Source organism: Peromyscus maniculatus, chromosome 11 (assembly GCF_049852395.1).
Source record: "Peromyscus maniculatus bairdii isolate BWxNUB_F1_BW_parent chromosome 11, HU_Pman_BW_mat_3.1, whole genome shotgun sequence".
In the NCBI taxonomy this organism is placed as follows: Eukaryota; Metazoa; Chordata; class Mammalia; order Rodentia; family Cricetidae; genus Peromyscus; species Peromyscus maniculatus.
This window is the reverse complement of record NC_134862.1, coordinates 100,706,771-100,727,530: the sequence shown is the minus strand read 5'-3', so window position 1 is coordinate 100,727,530 and position 20,760 is coordinate 100,706,771. Positions and strand designations below refer to the sequence as shown.

Here is a 20,760-nt window from a genome sequence, read left to right as displayed (position 1 = left end):
CTTCATGGAGTTTCAATAAATCTGCCTTTACAATAACAAGGAACCTTGTTTGTTTGTTTGTTTGTCTGTGGTACCAGAAATTTGTGCATGTTAGGTAAGTATTCTAATACCAAGCTACTGAGCAGATCTTCCGAGAATTCCTTTGACACTGTTCAATTTTCCATCTGTAAAACTTATAGAGAAAGGAAAACAAAATGCCTCCTGTCCTCTTGATAGAAAGGAAAGCAATGAGATACATAATGCAAAGAAAGGAGCTCCTTCACTTCTATGTAGGTTAGCCTCTTTAAACTTTCCTCAGGCTTTCAACAACAGTCATTCCTACTTTGTTTGACTTCTTAATTGTTCTGTTATGATCAGACTGTGACCAGATTTCCATAATCAAGTGTTCTGCTCATAAAAAAAAACTCAATGAAAATATGCAAACTAAAATCTGATGAGAACTAATCAAATTGCCAACATTCAGTAGCCTCAAGAAGAGCAAATGTTTCAAAGACACTGAAATATAGAGCTCACACCATGACCACTGAGCTGAACACAAAAAATCCTCATAGATCTGTAGTCAGTAAAGAAGATGCCTCAAGAATCTTTGCTTAAAAACACACTGGAGGCAGGCACAGAAATCCCAGCACTTGGAAAGCTGAGGCAGGAGAAATGCTCTGATCTGAGTTCAGTGCCAGTCTGGGTTACTGTGTGAGTTTAGGGGTGGCCTAGGATACACACACAAAAATCGTGTCTCAAGAAAAACAAAAAAGGACACTGCTACCAAGCTGTGACCATAGGTGATTAACTTCAGGCAGCAGTACTTACTATGTTTCTCATAATCTCAAGGTCAATGACTAATTTCTTCATCAGGCTGAAACCCATAAATATGTATTACATACAAGTACAAGTATTTCAGTTATTTCATTGTTTTCAAGTATAAAAACAGCTGTTTCTGAAAGCCTATAAGCTGATTTAAAATCCGCCAGTTATTACACAGCATATTTGGGAAAGCCAGCTACATTCAGCCATTCTTAAGACAGCAATGCAATGAAGATGAGAGTCAGCATCACAGGCAGGAGCCTCATCTTTCTGTCTACCACGGCTATTGCTACCAGTCACTGAAAAGGATGAGGTGCTCCCCACTGCACCCCCCAAAAGCACTGGAATCTCAGCAGCTCATTACAAAGAAGCAATGCATATACTATCTCCTGGGCTCACAGAATAATGGATATCAGATGGAAGGGGAAAAGCCTTCATCTGGGGCAACAGAGAACATTCTCTCACACAGCAGAAGCCTGCCAGACCCCTGTGCGCCCTCAGTCTTTCTGGGGTGTATGGATAAAATCTGCAGATACCGGCTGTGCAGGCAAGAGGAAGAGAGAACTTAAAATGGAGAACTGGTTTGCATCTCGACCCTTACAGTACCCTCTACTCTTCTTAGCTATGAACTATGCAACAGAGTTGCCGAGGCACCTGGCCGACAGTTCTCCATTTCCATAGAAAAGTTTCCACATGTCACAAGTGCCAGGAGCCTCACCTCTTTATGCATTGTTTTAATCTTAAAGAAGCAAGAGTCAAGGAAAGAAACAATCAAAGGGGAGGAAAGGAGACAGCATTTGGGCAGAAATGGAAGCTCTCAAAATAGGTAATGTTCAGAGCAGAAAATGAACACCACTTCTCATGAGCACTCCACTTCAGCATGGATTACTCCTTCTCCCCAGTGCAGTTTAAAAGCAAAAACAGAAATCCATTTAAAGACACCCAGGGCAAATTAAGACACATAACAATTTCAAAATTTTTAATAATGTCAGATTTATGAGATAAAATATAAATTCTAGAAAACAAAAGAAATATACTTAACAGAAATGAGGGGGCTTGACTTAAAACATTAACACAGCGCAGTATCATGTTGCATGAAAAAACTTACTAAACTGTCTTAGCAGAAATATGGCTCCATGGCTTTTCTAAATTTCAATGTTTATGGACCAGTATCTTAGATGTTCACTTTGTAAGCCCTTAAAGTCCTACATAATGCATTCCTATTCCTCTATGACAGCTTTTACAAAGCATTTTTAATAGGTCAATGACAAGCACATTAAAAATACACTATTTAAGGAATCTACCAACAATATTTAATTATAAAATTATATTTCTGATAACATCAGGCTTCCTGGCTGAGGTTCTGATGAGAAATCCAACAAAGACTTTTTCCCCAATAGCCAAAGCATTCTCAACCCAAAGCATAATATATACTCAGTCATGGCTCCTGACTTATGCATTGCAAATTGGTTCAAATGAATTAAAGTGCTCTTACCTGTGTATCCTGCATACCATCCCCAAGAAGCCACCATTCCTAAAAGCCATTTGTACATGAGTCCCTCGATATACCAGAAGCGCTTGCTGTCCAGCACTCGGAGGGGCTGCAGTATAATTACATAGCAGATGTAGGATGGGATAGCAACCAGGTTGTTGGCGACCATGAAGGCAAATCTCATCAGGGCTTTCGCTACGATCCAGCCCAGCCACGGAGCTTCTTCCACGGTCACAGCCATTCTCACATTGGCGTCGGTCCTGTCTTTCTGGGGATGAAAGGAGAAATCATTTCAAAAGGAAAATGGATGCAACACCTTTAAAGCAGTCAGCGGCACAGAAAGAGGAGGAAACGCGAGGGTCTGAGCTCTCCTGGTGCGACGCTCGGCGATCTCGAGGTCAAATTCCAGAGGGGGGACAGAGAGGAGGGAGGCGCCGCACAAGGTCAAGGGAGCCGTTCCGCGGGGCATGGGCCACGGCGGAGTATATTTAGCCAACGATAAAGCTGTCCCGCTACCCGGCGGCAGCACCGCGTCCCACTGCGGTCGCCCGGCTTCCGCCAGACAGCCTGGCTGTCTCGGGGACCCGGACCTGCGGGACGGAGCCCGGGGTCCCGCCAGCGCCGCCCTGCGCACCCGGCCATGCCCTTCCCGGGGCTCCCCACGGGCCGGTCCGCAGCAGCGGGGGGGTTGCTTCCCCTGGTCTCTGAGGGGGAAGGAAAGGAGAGGGGCCCAGGAAGGAGGATGAAGGTGAGAGGAAGCCGCGGAGGGGGAGGGGAGCGGGACCCAGGGGCTGGAGCCGAGCGAGGGGCGAGGGATGCGGAGCCCGCGGCGCCCGGCGGAGGCTCAGGCAGCGGTTTCCCCAGGTGAGGAGGGGGGCGGCCTCGGGGTCGCCGCAGCCCGCTCCCCTCAGCCGGGTCCCCCCAGCCCTCTCCCCCCAGCCGGGTCCCCCCAGCCGGGTCCCCTCAAACCCGCTCCCCCCAGCCGGGTCCCCCCAGCCCGCTCCCCTCAGCCGGGTCCCCCCAGCCCGCTCCCCCCAGCCCGCTCCCCTCAGCCGGGTCCCCCCAGCCGGGTCCCCCCAACCCGCTCCCCTCAGCCGGGTCCCCCCAGCCGGGTCCCCCCAACCCGCTCCCCCCAGCCGGGTCCCCCCAGCCCGCTCCCCCCAGCCGGGTCCCCTCAGCCCGCTCCCCCCAGCCGGGTCCCCTCAGCCCGCTCCCCCCAGCCGGGTCCCCTCAGCCCGCTCCCCCCAGCCGGGTCCCCTCAGCCCGCTCCCCCCAGCCGGGTCCCCTCAGCCGGGTCCCCCCAGCCGGGTCCCCCCAGCCGGCTCCCCCCAACCCGCTCCCCCCAGCCCGCTCCCCTCAGCCGAGTCTCTCCAGCGAGCGAGCTCACCTCAATGGGCGCGGGCGGCGAGCGGCGACAGGGCCGAGGGCCGGCGGCAGCGGCGGCGGCGGCGGGAGTCCCCGGCCCGGGGGTCGCGGTCATGGACGCGGCTGCGGCGGCCCAGGCGGCCCGAGGCGCGGCGCGAGCGGGCGCGCGGGCGCCCTAGTCCCCTCGCGGCTGCCTGCGGACAGAGGCGCGGTGGGGACTCAGAGGCCGGACCTGTCACCGGGGCGGGTCCCGGGGAGGCGGGCGATGCCCGGGCGCCCCCGCCTCCTCCCCGGGGCCTACCGCGCCCTCGGCCCTCGGGACGCCGCCGCCTCCTTCGCAGGCCACGCGACCAACGGCACCCTTCCCCGCCCCCAGCGCCTCCCGGGCCCGGCCCGCCGCGCCCCAGGTTACCTCGGGCAGGCCGGGGCCGGGCCCGGGCTGCGGGAGCCGGAAGAATGCATGGCCAGCGGAAGGAGGCGGCGGCGGCGGCGCGGCCCTCCCCGCTCCGGGTCCCGCGCGGCGTGCAGACTCGGTCCCCAGGGCTCCCGGCTGGCGGGAGGGGTGGCGGGAGGAAGCGGCGGCGCCCCGGAGCGCCCTCTAACGAAGGCGCGGCGCCGCCCGCTCCACGGACCCCCCGGGCCGCCGTTCAGGGCGCCCGGGCCGCCCGGCCTAGGCCCGGACCTCGCCGAGCCCCGAGTCGGGGGCAGAACGCGGCACGGGAAGGTCTGGAGAGAAGGCCGGCCCTCCACGCGCACCGGGCCCGCTTGGACCCCTTTCAGCCGAAAGGACCGCGCTGCATTGTTGAGGCTCCTTGGCTGCCCAGGCTGGCACGCTTTCTCCTTTTCATTCCTAAAGAAACCCGCTTGCGCTCAGGGCTTTTCTTCGGATCCTCCCCAAGGTATTACGGTCTAGCGTTTTTAAATCAATTCTTCTAAGTGCCAGAATTCTTGTTTCTGGAAAGCACCTGGAACCTGAATGACAAGATTTTATACACACACACACACACACACACACACACACACACACACACACACACACGGTGGGAGACAGGACCCAGTGAGAACCCAGTGGTCTGCACAGAGACACTAAAATGGGTTAATCTAGGAAGAAAAAACAATTAGCCATGTGCCTGATACTGAATACAATGGCCATAGGAACTCCTAACCAGGCCTGGTAACTACTAGGACATTAGCTGAGTTGGGCTTAAAAGCTGGGCACCATAAGGAAAACAAACAGATGTCATGCCTAAAGTTCTGTTTTAAAACAAAACAAACCACCAAAACCAAGAGTTCTTACAGACCAGGTGACCCTTGTTGGGTGTGGCAGCTCATGTCTGTAATCTCAGCACTTGAGGAGCAGAGGCAGGAGGTTTGCCGTGAGCTTGAGCTAGCCTGGGATACAGAATGAGTTCCTACACAAGTTCTGGTACACTGTAGGTTACAGAGTGAGGCCCTGTCTATAAATAAATAAAGCCTTGTGAATAGGGCAGCGGTTTGTTTCTTCTTAAGACCAGACATTACTTTCTGTGTCCAGGCTAATCTGGAGCTCATAACATAGCTCAGGCAGGCCTCGCACAGCACACAGCAATCTTCCTGCCTCAGTGTCCCCAGTGTTGGGAGTACAGGTTTGAACCACAATGCTCAGCTAGCATGGCCATTTTTGAATGTCTCTAAGGCACTGCCATAGTTGAAGGAGTATCACTTACTTTGCCTACTTTGACAGTGTACAAGCCCAGTGTGGTACATACACATCTATAATCCTGGTACTAGGGAGGCTACAGCAGGAGAAGCAGGAGTCCTGTGCCAGCCAGGGTCACAGAGTCAGACCTTGTCCTAAAAAAACAAAACCAAAAAAAAAAAAAAAAAAAAAGTTCATGCTTCATCAACCCTCCTTGTCTTCTCTCTCCCTCTTTGATCCAGAAACGAAAGTAAGAAAAGCCTTGCCTTATGCCACAAGGAAATATTTTTTTTAATTTCCATTCTGCACAGAACCCATGTGGAATATTTATCCTTTCCATGTATGTCTAGCCTTTATAGCTACTATTATCATTTCTCTATTTCACAAATATATTTTACAGTACAGGGCATGCTGGGGATGTAGCTCACTTGCATTTTCAAGGCCCAGGGTATGATTAAAACAACAACCTGGTGGTGGTAGCACACACCTTTAATCCCAGCACTTGAAAGGCAGAGGCCAGCCTGGTTTACAGAGTGAGTTCCAGAACAACCAGGGCTACGCAGAGAAACCATGTATTGAAATACAACAAAAAAGAAGAAGAGGAAGAGGAAGGAGGAGGAGAAGAAGAAGAACAACAACAACAACAATGGAAAAAAAAGAACTGACTAGCAATAGAAAAGTTAGATATGCTGATTCAATTCCTGTTCTCCCTTTGTCTATTTAGACACCAAGACATTGGACCTTTAAATATAAACCTAAAGAGAGAAGTGTAATCACATGTATTGAAGATGACTGTTCAAATTGTGCCATTGTATCCTTAATGAAGATAGGTGAGGATCATATTTCCAGAATCAAATGTAAATTCTGTCAAGGATTCCATTTGTTCCACCCCATTCAGCTTTCCCACATGCTGTGGTACCCACTGACACTGATAACTAACAGTAAGATTTACATCTGTTTCCTAGATGGTAGAACATCTGCCTGAACACTGTCTACTCTAGCACTTGAGATAATTAGTGCTCGAGAGCCAAGCAGTGGAGCTCAAGCTTTAGTTTTCAAAAGCATCATTTGGGACATTTTACCACAATAAGAGCCCAGAAAATAGAAGAACATTGTAACAGTAGATCCTGGGAACTTGCATTTTCCAAAGTATTATAGGAATGTTGGGCATGGTGGAGCACACCTCTAATCCTAGTATTCAGAGGCAGAGGCTGGAGGATCTCTGTGAGTTAGAGGCCAACCTGGACTACGTAGTGAGTTCCAAGACAGCCAAGGCTATGTAGATACAGAGAGAGACCCAGTCTCAAAAACCAACTAACCAACCAACCAAACAAACAAAAACCTATTACAAGAGATTCTGAGGTTGATAGTTTATAGACTCTAAGAAACCTGAATCTTAGAAGTACCCTGAGATGATCACAATCTTTTCTAGACCCTTTTAATTGCAGGTCATTATTGGATGACATCTGTTCTGTCTGTATTAGTCCACAACGGTGGCCACACAAAATGCCAGACTGCTGCCTAAATAACAGACACTAGTTTTCATCAACTTCTGGAGGCTAAAGCCAAAGACCATAGTGTGGACAGGTGTGGTTTCTTCTGACCTACCTCCTTGCCTTGCAGATGTCACCCTCTTACCTAGTCTCACACAGTCTGGGCATGCATCTACGTCCTCTCTCTAGCTCTGTCCAGATCTCTTCTGTTACTGTTGTTTGACAATGTTAAGACACAGGGTCTCCATTGGTAACCCAGCAGGCCAGCCTTCAACTCATAATTTGGCCCAGACTATCCTTCCAAATGCTGAGATTAGAGGCATGCACCACCACACCCAGCCAAACTTCTTGTGAGATAACCAGTCTGATTGGATTGGAGCCCACACTAATGGCTGCATTTCAAAACAGTTGTCTATTTAAAGGCCCTAGGTCTATTTGCATTCTGAGGAAGCAGGAATTGAGTTTCAGGGTATGCCTTTTTTTGGGGGTGCTTGTTGAGCCATATCATCCTATTCCTTACACTGCAGAAATTGTCATTTTGCTAGCTCCTCGTGCAAAGGACCCAGAAGCCCCCCAATCTCCTTGTTCATTTCAGACATTTCTATTAACTAGCTTTAACCTCAGGATGATTTGTTTGTTTATTTGTTTGTTGTTTAGTGAGGGGAGTTGCTGGATTTGAACCCAGGGCCTCAAGATGGCTAAGCAGGCACTTCACAGTTCTAGCTATACCCTTAGCCTGCCCTTAAACGTCTCTTGAAATTCAGCAAACCATGCAACACACCATACTGCAGGTACAAATATGCCAAGGATGTATGGAAGGGGCTTATTTAGCTTTCTGACCGCAGAATTGCATTCAGTTAAGACAATTAAACCCCTATAAATCATGAAAAATAGCATTTGGTGTGACTCCTTCAGGAAACTATTGCAAATGGTATTTATACCTAGTTCCTGTATTTCAAAGTTCATTTTAGTTATACATGTTGGATTCATCTTTTTCACCTTGCATATAATACCTTCTTCTTGCCAGAAAACTCTTTTGCCTTGCCACTTTTTACCACTATGGGTAACTTGCTGAGGTTTTTTTTCTGTGGTTTATTTGCACTGCTCTACCACATGCAAATGAACATAAATTCCAGAATGATTGTAGATCAGAATGGCTGTAGAAGCTTCTTCAGTGACAACTAGCTTCCAGTTCCCTGTTCTTCCACCATAGAACTGTCCTTACCAAAACACAAACCTCAATTCCAGAACTGCAGAGGCTTCATGAATAATCCCAATAGGGAAAAGAGGAAACAGGCCCTACCATATAGTGACAGGTATCAGTTTCTATCCCAAAACCTCATATTTGAACCACAGAGCATGGTGGGATAATGCGATAACTTCCATTTCTTAGAGCCCCACACAATTTGAAAACAATCTAACCTAATACCTCAGAAGGATAAATTCCACCCACATGATCCACATACGCACAACAAATTAGGTTATAACTAGAGAGGGTCTCTTGGGCAGAAGAGTCCCCCTGGGCCCTCTCTTTTTCCTAGTGGCAATTATAAAAACATTTTACCTACCCGTGCTGGTTTCTACAGTGAGGCTCCAATGAACTATTTCCTCTCGGGGGGAACCCACCAGCAGTTTTGTGCCTGTGCAGTGACTTGGCACAGGCCCTGGATTGCTAGGAAACGGCGGCAACCTAGAAGTCGGCGGCCCCAGAGAATCTGACATTCCAATTACTGTCAGCTTTAACCTCAGGCTGGACGGAACGATATCCGCAGTCATTTCACATAAAACCTACTGGGTCATCACCTTACAGTCCTCTAGACAAGGTGGGGCAGCCCCTCAAGACTTGACTGCAACATTTCAGCACCTATTCTTAACAGGGTTGACCCTAAACAATATGACATAAACAAGGTTGTCTTCTCTGGGCTCCTTTCCGGTCCATCTGGTTTCCCTTTTCTTCTCAGGCTTAAACTATCTCAAGGGCCCTGGAGACTCCACCTAAGACAACAGTCCCACCAAGACAGTACCTTAAATTAGAATCTTCTGCCCAGGGTTGCATTTTCCCAGCCACACCCTCTCTGTCCTGCCTTCTGAGGTATATCAACACATAGCTTCTGGTTGTGAAAGTGTTCCCTATTCCTACAGCATTAACATTTTCTAAAGGCCTCCTACAATCCCAAAGCAGCAGCCCATTTCTCCTGTGCCTTCTTAGGGGCTACAGCACGTAAGATGTTCTAGAAAAAAAAATTTCAGCGAGATCTTTCTCCTCCAGAACCCACAAAAATCACACAGTATACCTGTGAATAAGACAAATGCGGATTTAAAATTGTATTTTCCTGAGGCCAGAAACAAAAGAACAATGTGTTGACTAATCAAAATCACCCCAGCATTGACTGAACATACTCAGCAGACGTTCCTGGTCACATTCTTAGTGCTATGTGTGTATTCCTTCTTTCCATATATTTAATTTACTGTTGTATACATGATGGGGGTGAGGGCCTAAAGGCCATAGTGCATGTGTGAATGTCGGAGGACAACTTTGTGGAGTTGGTTCTTTCCTCCCACCTTAAGACGGTTCCAGGGATTAAGCTCAGGCTTGCCCACTAAGCATCTTTATCCACTGAGCCATTTCACTGGCTCTCATTCTTTCAATATTTGTTTCCTTGGTTATCTATTTCTGTTGCGGTAACTTCTCACTATGTAGTGAGTGTACATCACCACACCCTGCATCCACTCTTCTGATCCTCAAAACAACTTTGTGAGGTTTATTGTTACTCACATTTTACAAATGGGAAGATTAAGCAATGGGCCCTAGGTCACTTAGCAAGTGGAGGAGTCCAAACTGAACTCTTAGTTCCCTGCCTCCAAGGCTGTGCTCCTGACCACAAGCTGCAGTGCTTCTCTGGGGACTGCTGGCAGGAATACCCCCTCTCTCGTTCACACTCGTGTGTGTGTGTGTGTGTGTGTGTGTGTGTGTGTGTGTGTGTGTGTGTAGAGGTCAGAGGACAACAATATCTGGTGGTCTCTAATTGATTTGGGCCTGGTCAAGAAGCTAGGCTAGCTGGTTTATAGGCTCAGGTATTTTCCCATCTCCACCTTCCAGTACTGGGATAACGTGTGTGTGTGTGTGTGTGTGTGTGTGTGTGTGTGTGTGTGTGTGTGTGTGTGTATGTGTGTAGTATGAATGTATATGAGTATGTTTACCAGCATGGGCACTTATGGAGGCCAGAGAGTGATAGCAAGATGTATTTCTTTCGGCTGGCTGATGAGCACTGGGATACACCTGTCTCCACCCTAACTTGGGGTTACAAATATGTCCCCCCCACATCCAGCTGTTTATGTGAGCACTTATGTTTGCACAGCGAACACTTTACCCTTGTGCCATCTCTCCAGCCCCAGCCTTGTCTCGTCTCATCTTTTCTCCTGCTGGCCTCTGGCTCTGATCCTCATGGTCCAGCTAAAAAGTCACAGCACCATCTCCACATGCACATCTCACTCAGAGTTCACTGCCTCTTCCTGTGGGTCTGAGCTTTTGTCACTCTGCTGAGGACATTGGGAAAGCCTGGGTGGGTGCTTCCCACTTGAGCTTCTCTGTGAGGATTCCAGAGCACCTGCCTCTTTCACTGTTGTTCTTTTGCTGTTGTTTTCCCAGCTACTTCAGTAGTTTGTATGGTCGTGGTTCTCAGCCTGTGGGTCATGACCCCCACAGAGGTCCCGTATCAGATATTTACATTATGATCCATAACAGTAGCAAAATTACAGTTATGAAGTAGCATAGTTTTCCCTTGGTCCTATTCTTCTTCACACATTTCTTCTGCATGTTTCTTGTAGCTTACAGCTACAACAAACTTGTCACCTGTAACCCTACATTCCAAGTGCACAAAGTCTGAGTTAGGGTGTCTGTTGCTGTGAAAAACACATGGCAGTGGTGGTTTGGATAGGAACGGCCCCCATAAACTCATGTGTTTGAATGATTGGTCTATAGGGAGTGGCACTGTTAGGAGGTGTGGCCTTGCTGGAGGAAGTGTGTCACTGTGGAGGCAGGCTTTGAGGTCTCATATGCTCAAGCTGGCCCTAGTGTGTCTTAGTCTCCTGCTGCTGCCTGCAGATCCAGATGTAGAACTCTCAGCTCCTTCTCCAGCACCATGTCTCCTACACTCCGCCATGCTTCTTGCCATGATGATAATGGACTAAACCTCTGAAACTATAAGCCAGCCCCAGTGAAATGTTTTCCTTTATAAGAGTTGCCATGGTCACCATGTCTCTTCTGAGCAATAGAAACCCTAAGACAATGGCCAAAAGCAACTTGGGGAAGAAAGGGATTTCATGAAGGGAAGTCATTGCAGGAACCCAAGGCAGGAACCTAGAGACAATAACTGAGACAGAGACCATGAAGGAATGATCCTTACTGGCTTTCTCAGCTGTTTTGTTATAGCACCCAGGACCACATGCTTAGGCATAGCACCACACATAGTAGGCTGCCCAACCATCAATCATTAATCAGGAAAAGCCCCCATAGACTTGCCTATAGGCAATCTGGATGGAGGCATTTTCTCAATTGAGCATCCTCTTCCAGGTAAGTCTAGCTTATTCAAGTTGACAGAAAGCCAAGCAGGACACATAGCTTCACAGCTCTGCACTCATACTGCAGATTCCACTTTCCCCATCTTTGTTTTGGATTTTGTAAGACAGGACTTTACTATATAAGCTCAACTGACTTGAGAACTCACTGTGTTGTCCAGACTGCCTCTAACATGCGACAGTCTTTCTGTCTTTGGTTCCCCAGTACTGGGGGTTACAAGTGCGCTCCACCACATCTGGCTCAGCTCCCTCATATGTTCTCCATTTGTCTTTTATGTATTTATCTTACGTGCATGTGTAGGTCAGAGGACATCTAGAGGAGTCAGCAGGGTTTGAAGGAGGCAGCTCCAGTCATCACACTTAATGGCATGCACCCTTGCCCTCTGAGCCATCTTTTGGGCCTAGCCAGAAAATTCACTTTTTTTCATTAAAAACTTTAAGTTGGCATACAAAACACTGGGTTTCTTAAGGTTTTCTAAAACATATGTGCCATTTTATACTTCTTTTCAGTTTGCTCCCTGCCTCAGCTCTCTCCTTCCTCTCCAGCTCCCTTGCTGGTGTGCATCCTCCTCCACATAGTCTCCATCTTGGCTCATGGTCAGATTACTTTTTTGCCTTTTCTTTTCCCCATCTGGCCTCTCTATCTACTGGCTCTTCAGTGCCTTGATCCATCTGGTCACTCTACTCTTCTATCCTATACTCTACCTTCCTACTTAAAGCCACCTCTAGCCCCGTCTCTCTACCCCCCGGGAAAGCTGACTCTTGTCAAATTCCTGGGCTCTCTTGAGTTTGCTCAGAGTCACCTAAATTCCAACTTGGCAATGTCCCTGAACTCTGGCCACAGAAGTTTGCAAAGCAGACTTCTTTCTATAAATAGTTCCTTGACTGGATTTGAACTAATTTATGCCCTCCTTATTCCCCTTACTTCGACTGCCCCCCAAGATCCCAAAATGTCACATCTCAAGTTTCCTCTCACAGCAGCAAATCCTAGCATAGGCAAACTCCAGCTTCTGGAGCCCTTTATTTTTAGTTAATCCTGTGTCTCCAAGTTTATCACAAAAATAAATAAATAAATAAATAAATAAATAAATAAATATCCTGGACCACTTTTATTCTGGAATTCAGTTGTTGGTATTTGGTGATATTTAAGGATAGAAATAAATTCTAAACTAAAGGAACACACAGAGTAGTTTCAGTTTAGCAGGGGTCCAGGGTCTCTCTATGTAACCCAGGCTGGCCTGGAACTCACACACCTACTTCTGCCCACTGAGTGCTAGGATTAAAGGCATTTGCCACCATGCCCAGCTGGTCTGGAACTCACGATCTTCCGCCTCAGCCTCTCTACTACTAGGATGACAAGTCTGTTACCATACCTGGTTTATGTAATAATTCCATTTATGAATGGGGAATTCAGGTGTGGAGCAGTTAGGGACTAGATCATCACAGAATGTATCAAAATTGGACCATATGGTCTTAAAGTGACCAACACATCCTACTTTACTCTTGCCTTTTACAGTTTTAGCATTGAAAGTCCCAAATCCAGGTAATGTTGACCTCATATGGCCTGTCTTAGTTAGGGTGACTATTGCTGGGATGAGACACCATGACCAAAAACAACTTGGGGAGCAAAGGGTTTATTTCATGCACAGTTCCATATCGAAAGCTCACAGTTCATCAAAAGCAGTGAGGCAGGAATTCATTCATCAAAGGAATCTGTAGGCAGGAGCTGATACAGAGGCCATGGTGGCAGTAGTGGTGGGGTGCTGCATACTGATTTGTCCCTCATGGCTTGCTCAGCCTGTGTTCTTTCTTTCTTTTTTATTTGCATCCTGGCCGCAGTTTCCCCTCCCTCCTCTCCTCCCATTCCCTGTCTCCCCATCTCCACTCTGTTCCCACCCTCTAATCCACTCCTCTACCATTTCTGTTCATGAAAGAACAGGTCTCCCATGACTATCAACAAAACATGGCATATCAAGTTGCAGTAAGACTAAGCACCTCCCCATGTATTAAGATTGGCAAGGAGACCCAGTTTGAGGAGTAGGGTCCCAAAAGCCAGTAAAAGAGTCAGAGACAGGCCCTGTTCCCACTGTTAGGCTGCCCACAAGAGGACCAAGCTACACAACTGTAACATATATGCAGAGTGCCTAGGTCAGTCCCATGCAGGCTCCCTGGTTGTCCGTTCAGTCTCTGTGAGCCCCCATGAGCCCAGGTTACATGATTCTGTAGGTTTTCTTGTGGTGTCCTTGATTCCTCTGTCAGCCTGCTTTCTTATAGAACCCAGGACAACCAGCCCAAGGATGGCACTATCCATAATGGGCTGGGCCCTCCCCCATCAATCGCTGATTGAGAAAATACCTTAGAGTCAGATCATATGGAGGCATTTTCTTAGTTTAGGTTCCCTCTTCTCAGATGACCCCAGCTTGTGTCAAGTTGACATAAACTATCCAGCACATGGCCACCTGATTCTTCCGTTGTTTGTGCAGTTCCTTAGCCAGGTTTTAGAAGTCCAGCCTCTCTCTATACTCCTCCCCTCTCCCACACTGCATCTGCTGTCTGATGATCTGATACACCCACTGCTAACAAGCAACTTGGGGCTGATAGTGGTGTTTAATGTCTCCTCTGGAGCTATTACTTGTCCCTGTCTGGGTTACATTTGTCTCCTATCCAAGCCTTCTGCAGTGTACTGTGGCTTCTTCTGAGGTTCTCATCGGTGGGCAGAACTTCCCCTTCTGGTCCTGCCCGAACTCTGTTTAACTCTGTGAGTCTATCATGCTGGGACTGCGCCTGTTGAGCTGTTGCTGTCACATGGACATCACGTCACATTGCATTTCTCCAGAGCTTGGCAGACAGCAAGTCTCTTTCACACACATACACTTGTGTTGGATGCTAATAGCACCTCCCCAGATTGGTAGGTGTTTACTGTGAAAAGAAGAAAGGTAAAGAGAGATAATTCTATAGAAGTGGTTTGCTCTTGAAATATCTTCTGGAAATAGTTTAGGAAACATACTTTCAAATACTTTATTTCTCTTAAACTTTCTCTTCAAAGCGCCAACTAAAGTAGAGATCTAAATAATTTATATCAGTCATTGGCAGCCCAACAAGCTTGAGAAGCCACCAATTGGAATTGGGGGGCCCTGGGTCAGCTCCTATTTTAAATGCTAAGAACTAAAGCTCTGGGTAAAAGAGAGATGTTAAAAGTATCAAGTTCAAGTATGAGGGTTTTTTTTTTTTTTTTTTTAAGATTTGTTTGTTGAGAAAATACCTCACTATGTAGACCAGGCTGGCCTCGACTCAGAGATTCACTTGCCTCTGCTTCCTGAGTGCTAGAATATATTTTTTAAAGGTGTGTGTGTGTGTGTGTGTGATGTGCCCTCAGAGGCCAGAGGATTCCCTGGAGCTGGAATTGCATTTGGTTGTGAGTCACCTATTGTGGATGCTGAGCACCAAATGAGCAGTAGATACTCTTAACCCCTGAGCGTTTTTGCAGCCCCAAGGAAGGGATTTTTAAAGCTTAGAACCATTCTGGTTAGATTATTATAGTTTAGGTTCTTGTATCAAGTGTTGATAATTTCAGTTTCTCTATCTTCTGTTAGAAGATTTCCCCAAAATTCAAGTACCCTGTGTCTGGTTCTTAGACATATCATATTATAGGAATCACTTGTGGTTCTTTCAAAACTCAGACTTTGTGTTTATGTGGGTATCTGGGAACACCTTTTAAGCCTTAATACTGGTACCCCATTTGAGAGGTTCTGATTCTGAGGGCCAAGGACAGGCTGGTAGCTTTGGTTTCTAGAAGTGACTTCCTGTGATTAAAGGTGGGTGATTGTGGCATTGCTACTTTTGTCTTCTGTCATGAAGTCACCTGGGGAGCTTGGAAATGTAGAACTTGTGGCTGTACTGGGCCAGGGCCTGCAGTTTAATAAGATTCCCAAATGATCCTAGTGTGCCTAAGGTTGTCAGTTTACAAACTGGAGCCAAGTGGGAGGTGGGTAGCTAACCTAGAGGAAGTCTCTTTGTGGAGCTTGTAACAAGCACTCCATAAATATTGTTAGATGAGTGTATTTTCATAAGAGAGGGAGTGGAGAGGCCCCCGCAGTGTGAACTAACTTGTGTTGACAGAGTCTTCTGAACAAACAGATGGACGAGCAGTAGGAGAGACAGGTCTGCTTTACACAGTGGCCAGTAAGCACTTAGTAGGTGTTTGCTGTGTGTCTAGACTTCACTTCTCCCATTCCCGTGGGGGAAAGAAAGCTAACATAGGGGCTAATGAAATGTCCCTATGTCTGGGGCTGTCTGGAGTTTGCAGCTGGATTAAAGGTGTGTTCACCAGGTGTGGCCTACAGCTGGATTTCAAGGAAGAAGCTAACTGCAACAGTCAAAGGAGCCTCTGTGGAGGAGAAGGAATGATCTTGATTTGTCTGAGAGAGAGAGAGTGATAAAGGCCCCAGTGTGGCAAAGGTTAAAGGTGAACAGGGCTGGGCAACTCGAAGGTTATGCAGGATATAGCTGAGCTGTAAATAGTTTTGAAAGTCAGGTTTCTGCACTTGGCAGAAAAGTCCAATGTACAGTAATAGAGGCTTGATGAGGGTTAGCAAATACTGATTATTTTCACCAACATCCTTTCTTCTTTTTTGTTTCTTGTTGGGCTCATAGCTGACAAAAACACAGACTTCAGGCTGCAGAGATGGCTCAGAGGTTAAGAACACTAGCTGCTCTTCTGGAGGACCTGGGTTCAATTCCCAGCAACCACATGGCAGCTCACAACTGTCTATAACTCCATTTCCAGGGGATCCAACACCTTCACACAGACATACATGCAAGCAAAATACCAATGCACATAAAAAATAAAAAGGAATCATCAACAAAAAATTAAAACAAAACAAAATAGACTACATTTCCCACCCTCTTTGGAGGTGAGGTGGAATCATGTGACAGTGTCCTGACAGTGAGCTATAAGCAGATCAGCTGTGACTTCTCTAAAGTAGTTTTAAAGCAGGGAGGCATGCCTTTCCTTACACCTTTCCTTCCTGTTAATGAAGCAGGAACTGTAAGGTCGGTGAGAAGGCAAGACAAAGGGACAAACTATTCATGACCTCACAGGCTTAAGTCAGGAGAAGGCCTGAAGAAGGGCTCTCCAGTTCTGGAACCACTTATAGTTTGGTGTAGTTCGAGTGAAGAAAGGTGGGTGTGAGTGTAGATGTAACCATCTTTTTAAATAAGAAACACAGAGCCGATTCAGAGATGAAAGCCAAGAGGTCAGAGCAATAGCTAAGAGCTGAGATTAAAAACCTTACCCGTCACTGCCGCTGCTGTCCTACCTCTCCGCAAGAGACCTACTTCCTGTGTGTTTGTGCTTTTTATTGACTTTCTATTCTGCCTTCTCATTGGTTGTAAACCCAACCACATGACCTCCTCGTCACTGCCTATCTGTACAGACCTCCAGGTTTTCTATGGTTGATATTGAGATTAAAGGCCTGTGTATCCATGCTGGCTGTATCCTTAAACACACAGAGATCCGCCTAGCTCTGCCTCCCAAGAGCTGGGATTAAAGTCATGCACCACCACCACCCAGCTTCTGCTATGGCTTGCTATTAGCTCTGACCCCCAGGCAACTTTATTTATTAACATAAAAATAAAGTCACATTTCAGTACAATTAAAATATCACCACATGTGAGAAAGCTACTAAAAATTTCCCTTCTGGGCCTGTGCTTGGCCATTGCTAGGTGTAGTTAGGAAAGTGATAGGTGAGAATGTCAGGTGGCTGATAAACATCTCTTGTGGCCAGCTATTACAGGGGATCAATAGGGCAGGAGGGCAACAATCTAGAAAAACAAGTTGCTTTAGTTTCAGAATTGTCATTGTTTAGCCAACACAGGGGAGCTTTACAAAATGGTATGGCCATGGCTGACACGGAGAGAATTATTGGATCCAGGTAGGCATCTCAGACCTCAAGGTGGAAGTTACAAACTAAGGAAGAAAATTATACATGTCTTGTCCCCAATGACCAGTTACCTAACTCCAGGCACTACTTTCTGGCCTTAAAAGTGAGAGAGACCGTGAACGATATGTCATTTACTTAAGTCATTATTGCTGTATTTTGGGCTTTTCTGGCATGCGCAGGCAAACATAATTCAAACTAATAAAACATGTCATTAGATAGTGCTATAGTTTATAGTACACATTCCCCAAAGGCCCCTAATCTGTAGCATTATGGGGGAAGTGGTACAGCCTACTAGGAGGCCCTTGAATCACTGGGCGTGCTCTTTCCATTTCTTGTCTAAAGTGTCCTATCCTGGGTGTGCACTGAGTAGCTTTTCCCACCTTCAGCTTCTGTCATGATTTTACCACGGTAACAAAACCGTGGGCCGAGATCTGCAGAACTGCAAAGTGAAACCAACTTTTCCTCTCTGTAAATTAATTTACCTGGGTTCAGTATCAAAAGCTAACAAGCACCCTGGGCCTATCTTCTACAAGCCCTACAGTCCTAGTGCATTATTAATCTCACTAAATCCTTGTCTCCTCTCATGGAACAAGTGAGGAGTGAGCACTGTTGTTTATATGCAGTATCCACACAGTGCTGGTGCACAGTACACTCTCAGTAATCTGCCTTGATTATGCAAAGGGACAGATCAGAAGATCAATTTAGAACACAGTGCCAGCTATGTTCAGGGAAGGTGTTCATATCTGAAAGACTGTCATGGCAGTAGTGACTATTATGGTTTGGAAAATGAATAGACTAGAATCAGGAAAGTCTTCAAAAATCTCAAGTCTGACTATGGCATTTGAAGTAGAACCAACATAGATGTTTATTTATCCCCTTGTACACCAGGCATCTTCTAGGATTTAAATACACAATGATAAACAAGATCATGAATGGTTCTTCCACTGAATTGACATGGGATGGAAGTGTTGCTAAATGGTGTCATACAAAAAAGTCATGTAGAGTTCATGGCCTGGTGTGCTGGCTAGTTTTATGTCAACTTGATACAAGTTAGAGTCATTTGAGAAGAGGAAACCTCACTGAGAAAATGTCCCCACCATATTGGCTTGTGGTGCATTTTCTTGATTGATGATTGTTTTGGGAGGGCCCAGATGGCTGTGGACAGTGTCACCCCTGGACTGTTAGTCCTGAATGCTGTAAGAGCAGGCTGAGCAAGCCCTGAGGAGCAAGTGAAAATAAGCAATACTCCTCACTCCAGGTTCCTGCCTTGAATTCCTGCCCTGACTTCCCTGGACTATCAGCTAGATGAAATAAACCCTTTCCTCCCCAAGTTGCTTTTGGTCATGACATTTTGTCACAGTAATAGAAATCCTAACCAAGACACTTGGTTTAGATATGAAACTATTGATGAGTAATTATGTAATGACAAATTGAATAAATGCCCTTAAGAGAAAGGGCAGTATGTTCTGAGAAGCTCTATCAGGAATCTAATATACTGAGGTAGAATGAAGCCAGCTCACAGAGGATGAAGCTGAGTTAAGTAAGTGAAGGGAGACAGAATGTACATTTCTTCCACTAGGATAGACCAGAGTTGTGAGAACAAGAAGAGCCTGGAGGGGTAGGCAAAAGGCATACCCTGAAGGCCAAGAGACCAAGGGTTGTATTCCAAGCATGATAGAGAACTTTAGGCAGGCTTTGAGCAAAATCCTAGAGTAGTCAACATCTTGCTGTGGAACCAGTGCTAGCCTCAAGCTAACGGTCATGCTCAAATTCAGAGTGCTGAGATTCTAACTGTGTCTGTTGCCACATTTGCAGGTCTGTCCCATCACTCTGCTGTCCTTCTCTCTGTTCCTGTTATCCCCTTCCCCACAGCTGTGTAAAAAACTAATAGTATGAAGGCACTAGTGCAACTAATAAGACATAAGACTGGTTAGGTTTTCTAGGAGCATCCAGCTGAGAGAATGAGAGAACATGGTAGCTCATGCTGGGATGGGGACAGTGGAGCTGAGATTAGGAGGTAAAATTGGGCAGGACATGATAAGAGGTTGGAAAAACCACTTCCAAGGACACACGGAGTAAGTGAAGCATGAGAATGAAGTTTGCACTCACCACAGGGCTACTCTGTATATATTGTGATCATCAAAACACAAGGGTAGATTCCAGGCAAATCATAAACTATCTTAGTACCCAGGCTTAAGAGTCAAAGGCCACAAAGGAAATAATTATGGCTGTCTAACGGCTGCTGTGGGCAAGGGTCATTGAAACCACCTCAGATCAGTGTGTCCCAGAAAGAAAATGATCTTTATAGCCTGACCCCACACCTACCCAAGCAGACTCATGGGAAACAAGGCCAAGAACTCTCTCACCTGGATCCACTCCAGTGTCAGTCCTCCCACTAGAGGGTTCTTCAGTGGTTCCTATGAGTTACTCACCTAAGTCTTATTGTGAGAACTATGCTTCAAACTAATTGCTTGTTTCTGTCATGCTTTAGAACTCATGTGTTGAACATAGTTAAGGAAATTACTGCCTACTTAGGATTGTCACCGTTGTTTGTGATCATTTTAACCTCCTTTGTAAGACAATATATTTTCTTAGTTAAGTGTGGTAGTTTGAAAGAAAATGGCCCGCAAAGGAAATGGCACTTGGTGGTATTTTATTTGTACTAAACCGTGATTTTAATTGTATGTTAATAAATAAAGTTGCCCGGGGATCAGAGCTATTAGAGCCATAAAAAGAGCGTGGCAGTGGTGGCGCACACCTTTAATCCCATAGATCTCTGTGTGTTCAGGGATACAGCCAGCATTGAAGACATACACCTTTAAGACCTGGAGGGCTGTACTTACAGGCAGTGACGAGACAGTCATGTGTTTGGGTTTACAACCAATGAGAAGGCAGAACAGAAAAACTATATTAAAGACAAACACACAGGAAGTAGCTCTCTTTCAGAGAGGTAGGAGCACCACAGGAGTAAGGGTAAGATTTTTAGCTCTGAGCTCTGACCTTTTGGCTTTCTCTTTTACATTGGTTCTGTGTTTCTTATTTAATAAGACGGTTGGTTACATCTACAGGCACTATTAGGAGATATGGCCTTTTTGGAGGAAGTATGTCACTATGGAGGCGGGATTTGAGGTCTCATATATGCTTAAGCCACATCCAGTGAGACAGAACACTTCCTGTAGCCTGCATATCAAGATGTAAAACTCTCAGCTCCTTCAGCACCATGTCTGCCTGCATGCTGTCTTGCTTCTCACCATAAGTATAACAGATTAAACCTCTGAAACTGTAAGCCAGCCCCAGTTAAACATTTTCCTTTATAAGAGTTGCCATGGTCATGGTATCTCTTCACAGCAATAGGAACTCTAGCTAAGACATATATAACATATATAACAAACAGTACATGTTACTTTTCAA

At 46.4% G+C, this 20,760-nt stretch overlaps 2 protein-coding genes across 4 annotated transcripts in view; one reads left to right on the top strand and one right to left on the bottom strand.

Moving 5' to 3' along the window:
* Lpgat1 (lysophosphatidylglycerol acyltransferase 1) overlaps positions 1-4,161 on the bottom strand; it is a 59,715-nt gene extending 55,554 nt beyond the window's left edge. Inside the window, exons 1-2 of one of the 3 annotated variants that reach the window (XM_076548226.1) lie at positions 4,071-4,161; positions 2,297-2,561 (exon numbers count right to left, since the gene is read on the bottom strand). In XM_076548226.1, the coding sequence (XP_076404341.1) occupies positions 2,297-2,534 (238 nt within the window). In that variant the 5' untranslated portion in view covers positions 2,535-2,561; positions 4,071-4,161. Of the gene's footprint in view, positions 1-2,296; positions 2,562-3,680; positions 3,824-4,070 lie in introns of those variants that run through there. The other 2 variants (XM_076548227.1, XM_076548225.1) reach the window with 2 other exon arrangements.
* LOC143267748 (uncharacterized) overlaps positions 3,036-20,760 on the top strand; it is a 70,395-nt gene continuing 52,670 nt past the window's right edge. Inside the window, exons 1-2 of the mRNA XM_076547166.1 lie at positions 3,036-3,157; positions 3,247-4,557. Of these exons, the coding sequence (XP_076403281.1) occupies positions 3,036-3,157; positions 3,247-4,557 (1,433 nt within the window). The remainder of the gene's footprint in view (positions 3,158-3,246; positions 4,558-20,760) is intronic.